The sequence below is a fragment of the Cryptomeria japonica genome, chromosome 6, assembly GCF_030272615.1.
Source record: "Cryptomeria japonica chromosome 6, Sugi_1.0, whole genome shotgun sequence".
Taxonomy (NCBI): domain Eukaryota; kingdom Viridiplantae; phylum Streptophyta; class Pinopsida; order Cupressales; family Cupressaceae; genus Cryptomeria; species Cryptomeria japonica.
In genome coordinates, this window is record NC_081410.1 from 108,389,360 (window position 1) to 108,401,201 (window position 11,842).

The following is an 11,842-nucleotide window of genomic DNA, read 5'->3' on the forward strand; positions in this document are numbered from 1 at the left end:
TTATGATTGCATAAATTTCAACTCTACATTAGGTACATATTTTATGAATGGAATTGGCTAACTTTTAAAGAAGGAAAATATTAAAGAATATTTTAAAGATTTTGAACTGAAATTGGAAAACTTAATACGTAGATGCCATCTTTCCTAGATCTAAAACATGCTTTCCCTTACTGTTTTTGAGGTATAGAAGTCATACTCGCCAAAAAAATTCAAATAGGGGAGAGGATCCAGTACTTGAGCGCATTCTAAGAGTTGTGATAGTAGTTGTTGATGTAATACCCATACTTGTTTATTTAATACCGACTTATTCATTTAATGTGATTTTTTTGATAACATTGCACCAATAGTTGTGACTATAAAGTTGTTATTGCTGACGATGACTACTCATAGTTGTTAAAAGCAACCAATCATGTGATGCCACATCAGTTGCACAACTATTGGTCTCTCTTTTGCACAATCATTGGTCGCACCTTTTTTTTGGCTGTTTTGGACACCTTGGCTGTAAAAAGTTGAGAGTGATTTGAAATTTTCAAATAAGATTTTGAGAAGCGCGAAGTTAGGGTACTCAACTACTGGATCCTCTCCCCTAAAATCAACACATTTTTTCAAGATTGCAGTTCTTTCCTGTGGAGTTCAGAGTCTCCAAACGATTCTAATATTATCAAAGCGCTTTTGGAAAAAGGGATTACATCCTAACTACGACTTTTGGGATTGCATCCTAACTACAACTTTTGTTATAGCAAAGGCTAAAGTAATGTCTTTAGCGTTATTTTACACTGCATACCTTGCACCATATCTATCAAACGCCTCCTAAGGTTAAAAATTAAAACATACAGACAATACAGACAATTATCCCCTGATATTTTCTTGTGTAATTCCCAAAAGTACAATCAGTTGAACATGGGAAAAAAAAAGAATGCATGAATCTGAACTTCAGTTCAAAGGCTATTAAAGGAGTACAAGAAAAATTGCCTCGAGGAAAACTTAAAATTGGATTAATATCAACTTATATTACAAATATCTGAAAGACTAACAAACCTTTTTCAGGGACTAGAATTTACCCCAACTCCCTGCAAGAAATTGCACTACCATTAATATATTCTCATCTAAACCATCTTTGATTGAACTAAAGACAACCTCCCAAAGCCACAAGTCAACTGCAAGAATCAAAGAGAAGATCAGCAATGCTAGGGTCTGGTATCTATTGAGTTGCCAACCAATTGTCTTGACAAATCCACTCAAGAAAGGAGGAAGCTGTTTCTGACCACTCGTCTTCTGATTTTTCAATGACCATGCAGTTTTCCAGGATATTTGGGTGGGTAAAAGGCCAAATTCTGTCCTTAAACGTTCATCCATGTCTGGCATATGCCCACTTCCAAATAGTATTGCTATTTTCTGGCAGCCATCATTCATTGCTGCTCGCAACTCTTCCATTACAACTCTGTTCCTTTCCCCAATGATGACAGAATTCTTCACCCACTTAGTTTTTCCTTGAGAGAACCTTCAAAATGTATTACAGAATTACTAAAGCCTTGGCAATATATTCAATTCTTTTTATAGCAAAAACAAAAGAAAAAACTAGCGACAAAACAGTTGAAAATTCTGCAGGAATAAACTAGAAACAATTTTCAGATCATTCCGCTTATACAAACTGAGGTAAGGAGCCTGGTACATACTCTGAAGTTATCTGTTTTGCCAAAAACAGTTTCATTGCAGTTGCTAAATCAAGGTGAAATAAAGCTTTCATCTCTGGAGATCTACCATTTGGTGAAGATGAAAATCCACAAACGCTTTCTATTAGAAACAACCCCACCAGTGGCATAGGAAAAAAACGAGCCACCCACAACAGCTTTGATTTCCATGGATCAAGATCTTCTCGTTCAAAAATAGACTTTGTGATCTCCTTACTAGAAATGGCACTCATTTCCCTTGCCAATTTGAACATGTTCTCACCTCTTTCACGCTGAAGATAGAAATACAACAAAAGAAATAATAGTAAGCCACATTTTTCCAACATCCTTGATTGCTGTCGTGATCCAAATGGCATTTATAGCTATCCCCACATTGTGCCTTGGCCCTTCAATATTTGAGTACTGAGCAAAAAGACAAGACCCTATGGCTAGGAGAAGTATACAAAGAACTCATGGAAAACTTTAGTGTAAACACACTTCGAGAGAGCGAAATATTACCTGCATCAGCTTGAATGTGTGATAATCAAGATCTGCATGATACCAATTATCCCTCCGATAATCTAGACATTCTAACTGAAAATATAAACCAAGGATAGATGCCATTGAACGCTGAATAAATCCTATAATATTGAACTTTTGATAGCGGGCTCCTGGTAACCTTTTAGGTGGTATCCAACGTGTTCTTGGATTTCTATTCGATTGCTTTGGGTCCTTATCTGTAATCATTTCATATAGGACCCTGTCATAGTTTGCAAGTTCTTGCTGAAGGTCTGCAAAATACCTGAAAATCAACTAACAGGTGTGAATATCCTCTAAACGAAGACAACTTGCAAGTAAAGTCAAAGTTGATGGATAAACAAACCATCAAATTAAGCCGGCAAAGTTAAAATTTTTGTGTATTTCGCTGAATGAATTTTGTAGAGCATAAAATTTTCACATTTTATGGAATGCTATGGACTGCAAACTGAAAATGCAGAGGAACACACCAAGTTTTATATTAAAATTTTATATTATGCACAAGCAAAAGGAGATTGAGGACTAGCAAAATAAAAATGGAAAAACGAAGAGGGTCAAAAGAGGAAAAGGTTGATGATGGAAGCGGTAGGTGGTAATCAAGTTACATCTAGGAGAAACGGAATGGGGATAGAAATCCCTAAGCACACCAAAAGAATGGCAAATATGCTTAATCGCAGAGGAATTTGGAGAAAAGAAAAATGGAATATCAAAGAATGTGGGACTTCAGGAAATAAATTGTGGAAAAAGCGTAAAAGATCAGCAAACCACAGCTTTCAAAATGACCAAACTCAAAGAACACCACTATTAGCGATTGGGAACTAATCAATACAATCAGATGTAAGATTTCTAACTGAAATGGAAAAGCTCTAATTGGAAAATTTGGTGTTGTTATAGAAATAAGACAGTTCACAAAAGGGTTGCCAAAAGAGTGTCTTCAATAATAAAGAATTTAGGCCTATATTTCCAAATTTTCATCCACGCAAAGAAAATATAGGAAAATAATGTATGGATTAGTCATTAGATTATTTGGATTACCATCAGAATAGTTAAATCACTTAATTTCTGACAACGTGGGAAATTTTATTCATGAGTTAGCTTGAGTAATGTCACTATGAAAAAACCTCCTAAGCATCTATTGCACAGATACATGTTATAATAAATCTCTCCAAACTTTATGAAAAAACCCCTAAGCATCTATACACAGATACTATATTAAAATAGATCTCGCCAAACTTCATTCAACAACAATTAAACTTTTACGTACTTCAGAACCTGACATCAAATACTGGATTATAGATTTTTGCCCTTAGTGTGGTGCCCTCTATCCCACCATGTGTTGGCACTATTTTCTGTATGCCAGTTTGATGTACTTCCATGCACTGGTAGACCCTATATAGACAACTGATCAGAAATGCTTTTCACTAGGATTTCATGTGTGGGGTTAAGGTTTGAATCCAAGCATTAGTCATAATATTGTTCATGTCATGTTGACTGTGTTTTGGTCTATGTAGTGCCCATGAGCATTAGACCTTCAAGTTTCAGTGCTACTGAATCCGACAGCATCATTGGATTGGCTGAAATTGTCTTAGGGTTAATGTTTCATGCCTCGGTGGGGGTTCCTTGGGTGGTCTCATGTCTCTTCCTTGTTTCTATTTTCCTAGATACCTCAATTCATATCACTATGCCTGCCAATGGACCCCATGTACCTTTCTATTTTCTTGTGGGCTCACAACCCATTCTTCGCTTGCCATGCGTTGCCTTGGTGGTGTTGGCAAGCCCAACGTTTTGACATGATGATGAAGGTTTTCCTTGGTGCACCCCAACCCATTCATGTGGCAAAAGATTCTTTTTCAATGCTTGTGGATTGACTTTTCATGGTTTGAACTGATCTAATTTTATTGGACTGTGACTTCAATGCTTTTGGTTCATGTTTCTTTGCATGTCTTCACCAAGACTGTCAACGTATGGTGTGATGCTCCAACATAGCCTTGGTCATGGTTACCACTTTGATATGAAACTGTTTAACCTGCATGCCCACCCTTAGCAGTTCTAAGACATTCGACATGCTATGTAGACTGTTTCTTATGCTTGCAAATTGATGCAACAACTCCCAATACGGTACACATGGTCATTGAGTTTATTTCAGCATGGTGGTAATTTATGGAATCTCTTCATGCTTGTGGTGGTTTTAATGGCGATGGTTGAACTACACATAGATACTTTAGACTGTGTTCTTGCAGGCAACAATAAAAATTTACAAATTCCCAATGCATTTCTTGAGTCATTGGCAATATGACTAATCCCGTTGGTGACTTGAGCTGAGAATGAAGTTATTATTACTCCTGGTGCCATGTGCAATGCATAAACAAGAGTTTGTCATCGAATTGGCGACCTCTTGTTTGGGGCTATATTTAATTCAAGGCATAGGCCATGGTAAACTTGAAACAATAATACAGAGATATCCCATGCTATTGCAGATCCTAGAATTTGACCAAGTTTGTCTCTTGCGCTGGGTGAGAAGGTTTGTCCTTGTCTTGTTGTACCCTGCATACAGATCCAAGAAGGATTCTCTTCTCTGTGTATGTGTAAATTCTCTACTTGCTAGAAAGTATTGATTGTGGCAGGGTATAACTAAAGATGTAACTTGGTGATGCAGTCATGGACAGAGGATCTAACTAAGGACTATCCAACCAAGCAGCGAAATTAGACAACTCATAATTACATGGCAGAAAACTCAAAACAATGATATTATCTTTATTGATTCCTATTCAAGAATGAATTACAATCTGCTACAATGGGCTTCCAACATGCTAGGCCCCAACCATTTGATTACAAACATGTAATTACAAGAATTTGAATGATATTATAACACAATTTCATATCCTCGCTCTAATTGTCTCTTGCTTTCTCTATTGCATTCATGTTGCTTCCAAATGATTGTGAAGAGTGTTTATATATCAGCCTCAACCCTTGTGAATGATGTCAGCCAACCTCAAGGTGGCACAAAGCTCAATGTCTTGATGAAACATGTAGTTGGCCAAATTTGTAGGTAAAATCTCCAAGATTGAATGTGTAGATGTTAAATTCCATGTGGTGAATGCTTAAAAAAACACTCTTGGGTCTAATGTATCATGTGATGTCTTCCTTTGTTGCTGCAAACTTCGAAAAGATACTACAACTTATGAACAGTGTGAAACTGAGTGTTAGTTTGTTAAGCCCGATGAGGTTCAAACCAAGTAATGGCTTTTTGGTTATTAGAATCTCCTGAAAAGTAAAGGAGCATTGCAGAACATATATTCCAAACCATGAGGTGAGATATGCAACTACAGTTCAATGCAGTAGGATCTGTTTGCATTAAACAATGACTAGAAACCTGCAAACAAACAAACTGAAAGCATAATATTTTTGGTTGATGCAAGTTCACTCTTACACCCTAGGATGTCCTATCAAACATCAAGGGTTTGAAAAGTGAGTCCCTCACTTTCCAATGGCTAGAGAAAACCAAGATGGTCTACCTCAACCTTAGAAATCCAACTTCAATCTTCTTTTGGCCTGTCTTTCAGCTTTACAATCTCCTCCTCCTACAACCTGTTCTTGGTACTTCCACCCTACCATCCAAAATCTCCTATATCTCCTCCTTTAGTTGTTGAGGTATTTGAGTTTGCCATTGTACTACCAATCATTATTTTTTGACTTCCTTTCTTGATACTGATTAAGACTTGAAACATTAAATATTAGAGATATGCCCAATCCTTTTGGTAACTCATCTTTATTTTCAATTTCTGTATGAAATCTCTCAACAATTCTACAAAGACTAAATTTCTTCATATTCAACTTATTGTATGTTCCAAGCAGAAATCTTTTCTTGCTCAAATATACCATCACTTTGCCTCCAATTGCAACCTTCTTGTGTCTCCTTTTCTCATCAACCTTTTCCTTATATCTACCATTCATCTTTTTCAAGTGACTCTTTAAATCAACATGAACTTGCTTCATATGTTCAAAAAACTCTATTGCTTCTACATTTCTGGTTTTTCTTATTGCAAACACATTCCTTGCCATATGCAAACTCAAATGGTGTTTTACCTATACATCAGTTACTGAAATTATTGTATGCAAACTCTGCCTATGGTAGAATCATATCTCAATTCCCATATTCTCCACTACTAGACATCTTAACAAATCACCTAAACTATTGTTTACAACCTCTGTTTGTCCATCTATCTATGAGTGATATAGTGATTGATTCAAATGTCTTCATCTTCTTCCACAATTTCATCATAAATACATTCAGCCAATTTTGTGTCCCAATCAAAAACAATACTATTCGGCAAACCATGCAACCTCACAACTTTCTTGAAAAACTAGTTAGTTATATGTATTGCATCATTGTTCTTGTACATGAAATGAAATGTGCCATCTAAGAAATACTACTACAAATATTGAATTGTACCCTCACTATACTCTTAATTGTTCTGATGCAAAGTCCATATTATCTCTTTCCAAAGTTTCTTCAATATTGGTAATGGCTAATACATATTACAAACCAACATTTCAAATACTTCCTTTTTCGAACTATCAAGTCCTACAACTTTGATCAAATTTCTTGACATCCTCATATATTTGCAACAAAAACAAATTGTTGCTCACCAATGCAATTGCCTTGTCTACTCCAAAGTGCCTTGCTAAACTGCCATGCTTTTCCTTAATTAGAATTTATCTCATTGAACTTCTTGGTATGCACATTTGACTTAAACATCTCACTCTGAATCAAGTAATCTAACTAATTCTATCAATGCTTATTGATTCCTTACATGCCTTCCGTGCCTCTACAAAATTAGGATCGGCTTCATACAAATGTTTTAGCTCTTCAAATCTGGCTACTTCTATTCTCATTTTCTATCAGAAAATTTTGTCTTCTACTTAATACATCAGCAACTTTGTTTACTTTCCACTCCTATGTTTCAACACAAAAGTACAATTTTTCATAAAATCAATCCATTTAATGTGTCTTTGGTTCAACTTATCATGGTTATTCAAGTATTGCAATGCTTGTTGTAGTGTACAAAACAAACTCCTTTGTTGTAATGCCTAAAAGCGACATTTATTTTAAAAATTTCCCCTATAGGCACAAGAGTCATTTGAATAAACCAGAGTAGCCATGTTCACAAATAACAAAAATTATAATTATACGAAATTCAAAAATGCAAAATACACCTAAGCAAAATCTTTAGGGGCAACCTGACTTAGAATTCTATTCAAGCAATATCCCAAAGAACACTTTCATCATAGAATGAATGTTAAACAGAAAGTGTGCCAACTTTTAGCATTGTCTCCAAAAAAAACAAGGTTTTCCCATATACATCCAAGATTCCAAACAAGGGAGAAAACTGGGATTTCCTTCAATTTGAATATTTTTTCCATTCTCAATAGCCATTGCGAACAATTGCTTGCTAAGGTTTTGCACTAGTTTAATATGAACCATAAAGTAAACATAACAAAAACTTTTGTATATGTCTAAAGGTCTCTGATATAAAGGTGACATAAGAGTGTGATCTAGTTTCATATCCCCCTAGCTATAGTAGGGTTGCATATAACCCCAAAGAAGTTAACATGTGGTGAGGTTGTGGTGTTCTGGTTATAATTTAATGGCAATGAGCGAAGCAGGTCATAATAGCAGCAAACATATGGTAAGATTGTGCAGTTATGGTTCCGGTGTATGAGTGCGATCAATGCTTACCCTGCACAGTGGTAAAGGCAGCCCATAACACCACTACAACATGTCAATGATGTCCCATTCAAGTCGCACATATTACTATCGTCCTAGAGTCCACCCCATCAGACTTAGCGGCAAATCCCTCCTTGTGGGTCTGAAGTATTCCATGAGACAAAATAATACCCACAAGGTTGGTGATGTAACAGAATCTAACAAGGTGGATCCCAGGATACAGATGGAATGGGCAACACGGTTTTCATATAGCATAAAGAGCATCACACATACTACTATTACCCTGAAGTCCACCCATCAGACCTAGTGACAGCATCCCTCCCTATGGGTTTGAAGTAGTCAAAAGCCAAATTGAACCCACAAGCTGCCACCAAATTTAACAGGATGAATACTTATGTAACAAGCAGCATGGTCTCAATAGAGCATATAGAACATCACCATCGGATCATACTACCTTAAAGTAGAACAGAGAAAACAGGTTTGTGTAGTTACGATTGTGGAATAAGAATGTGATCCATGCAAAAAACCAAGGGAACGGAATAGAATACAGTCCATGCTTACCCCCACACAGTATTTGAAGAGATTTGTTATCTCAAATTTACCCAAGAGAACAAAAGAATGTGCTCCAAAAGGATTCAAGGATTGAGAGCTTCTTACTTTCTCTGGGATAGGTGTAGGAAAGTGGAGTTATGAGATTGGAAGATCGAGAAAATCCTTTTTGGTTTGTTGGTTGTGTCAGTTGTCCTCTATGGTTTTGAGGTTTCAGGAAGTAGCATGTCAAACCATAAGTGAAGACAATTAGAAAGAAATCAAACACATCTAATCACTAAAAAATCTCGAAGTCATATCAACAGTCCCCTATGAGATCCTTTTAGCAGGCCGGTATGTTCCTGATGGCAGCATTAGTGATAATTCATTTGTTAAGCTACTTAAGAAAGGTAGAGAATATGGCTAAGCATCGCTGGCCCAAAATGGTTGTGGAGGAGGAATTAAACTGTAGGAAGAAGACTTGGAAGAAGTAAAACAACAAATGGATGGACAAATGCAACATTAATTTGCAAGAACGTCCTAATACTAAAGAGGAGATAAAAAAGTTGGTGTTAGAAAAATTCAATGATGTCATGCGGACAAAGCAGATTGGACAAAAAGGTACACTATGTCAAGAATTCAACCCTAGGTGGAAGCATAAGGAAAAAGCCTATTTGACGGCTGCAACTAAAGAAAAGGTTAAAATTTTAATCATGCAATTATGTACCAATTCTCATCATCTTAGATGTGAAATAGGTAGATGGACAGCCCCCATGGAAGATTGAGAAAAAGAACTTGCACCTTTTGTAACAAAGGGTTGGTTGAAATCAAATGACACTTCATCATTGAGTGTGTTGCTTAAGAGGATATTCTTATTCAGTTCGAAAACAATTTGAAGGTGGATAGTTTGAACTAGCTATTTGATAAGACAAGACTTCACAAGACAATGTGTTTCTTGATCAAAATTTATAATGAAAAAGCTGACATCCAAACAAAATTTAAAAATGTATTAATTTTGTGTCTCTTGCTCCTTTAAATCTCTGGTAGACATCATTAAAAATCTTTCATTCATTCGTGCTTACCCCACATGAACTTAAAAGTCTCCCAAACAATTAAATTAAAATTGAGAATAAACACGAAATATAAAATAACTATTCCATCTCATAAAAAAAGACGAGATATAAAATCAAGTTCAAGAATTACTCTTTATCAGCAATGTGAATAGCGGCTACCAAATCAACCTGCAGATAAATGAAAACCATATTAGGGCTACTAGAAAATTTTAATTATAAAAATTTCAGATATATAAAAATCAAAAAGAAATTATATTTTCACTATGAGCTAAAAAGGCCAAATATATTTTCAAATATGAAAATCAAACTAATTTTCTTTTAAACGCAAGAATGATAATTCTTTAAACCTGGAATCCGGGCTGAAGAATCGACCACGGTAATTGCTTGCGATAACTAACAACCGCAGTCTGCAAATCCTCTCCACCGATTTGATTTTTACGGAGCTTGGTAAAATCTGCCAAAGAATTAAATTCTGGAATTTTTTCGATGTAAATATCTTTCCCATTTTTATCTTCAGTTGATTCAAACCAATTCGAAAATGCTCTTACCACAAGCAATTTACGGCCTACTTTTTTCTCCTTGCTCAGGCACAGGCAATTATTATTAGTGTTGAAATGCTTATTGCTTTTGTTTGACGATTTTGTGCAGCGGAAGGTCAGGGGTTCGATTCCCAGCGAATTTATGGACTTGTTCTGAAAGAGCAGAAAGCTTGTATTGAAGCTAACTATGCAGCTCATCTTCAAGCAATTTTCTGCTTAGGGGTTGTGTAAATCCGCGAGCGCAGACTAACATTTGCACGATTGGGGAAATATCTTTGCGATATTTTGCTTCTGGTGTTTATTTGTTGTTTAATTGGTTTAAACCTTACTGCTCTTTTGCTCTTTACGGAGACCCCATTATCCTAGATTTATTGTGGACTAGATTATTTTGGGAAGAAAGGAAAGGAAAGAACTTATTTTCTAAGTGACTCATTTATGGTTTATGAGATTATTAAGGTATTTTTATTATGTGGGAGGTGTTTAATTGTGTTATTATATAAAAGGTATATATTATATTTTTGGAGATTTCGAATTTGTGATTTTTTTTGGATAATACAATTATTTTGGTTTACAAGTCAATTTAAGCATATTATCAATTTAGATTAAAATATTATATCATTTTTTATTTATTAGGTTAATCAATTTTTTTTTGGAATAAGGTAAAAATTTATGAATCAAAATATATAATCAATATGATAGAGTAGAAACCACCAATCAACAAAGGAACCCATAACCATCTCCAGGAAAGCACTAGACAAAGCACCCAACAATCACTGATTATCCTCAAGAATTAACCTCTCGAATTAACCTCTCAAGCCTTTGAGAACACTCCAAAGGGAGATTCTCCCATCTAGCACAACACCATTCACCCATATGTTTCGAGGCCCATTTGGCCAAGCAATCTGCAACACTATTCCATTCCTGCAAAATATAAACAAAAGAAACAAAATCCAAATTGCTTCTCAACCACGTGATTTGTTTAGCCATAGAGGCCAACTACTAATTTACCTCACCAAGCACTTGCTTATTTAATATATTAACTAGAATCTAAGAATCTGTCTCACAAATGACATTTCTTCAGCCCAACTCACAACACCTCTCCAAGGCAATGAGCATTTTTAGAGCCTCCATAAGATTGTTAGTCTGGTGTCCCTTATAAATTGAGAAGAAAAGAACCTTACTAGAACTATCTCTCCCAATACCTCCTACTCCAACATGCTCGAGATTACCCCTAGACGAGTCACCAGTATTAATCTTAATTAATTTAGTGGATGGTGGTCCCCACTTACCTTCTTGCTTAGTCTTCTTACCACAAACATGCCTCCTACTTATAGACTTCACCCTCAAACTTCTTGTATCTAAACTCAAACCTTTCATCACCTCCACCTCCCAAGGCTCTAGATGCCCATCCATTTCACATTGAACGTGAATTGTCTCTTGAATCATACTTACAATTCATTGCCAAGTCTAATGCACCATCATGTTCTTTCACTAAAATATTCTTTGGTTCCTTTCCAACTAGATTTTCCAGAGGATGCAAGTCAGGAAAATACCCCAAGCCACCTGAAGAAAGAGATCCTTGGCAGGTGGCCTTCCGAAGCTCCTCCAAAACTTCATCAAAGATGAGGCATGAACACAAGCCTGAGCTTCCAAGTACTTCACCACAAATGCCAAAGGTACTTTGAGAAGCCACATTAAAGTAAAATATGGGGAGAGCTCTCCTCATCCTTCCCACAAAGAAAACAAATCGGTGGTCCTTGAAATCCA

At 36.0% G+C, this 11,842-nt stretch overlaps 1 protein-coding gene across 1 annotated transcript; it reads right to left on the bottom strand.

Annotated features, from left to right (window-relative positions):
- Positions 1–968: 968 nt before the first annotated feature.
- On the bottom strand, positions 969–10,450 carry LOC131030539 (uncharacterized). The gene is made up of 5 exons (XM_057961396.2): positions 9,884–10,450; positions 9,667–9,704; positions 2,190–2,472; positions 1,677–1,963; positions 969–1,501 (listed from the first exon to the last, which is right to left on the bottom strand). Exons 1-5 carry the CDS (start codon positions 10,271–10,273, stop codon positions 1,051–1,053), a joined length of 1,449 nt encoding a protein of 482 aa, XP_057817379.2. The 5' UTR covers positions 10,274–10,450; the 3' UTR covers positions 969–1,050.
- Between the last annotated feature and the right edge of the window lie 1,392 nt (positions 10,451–11,842).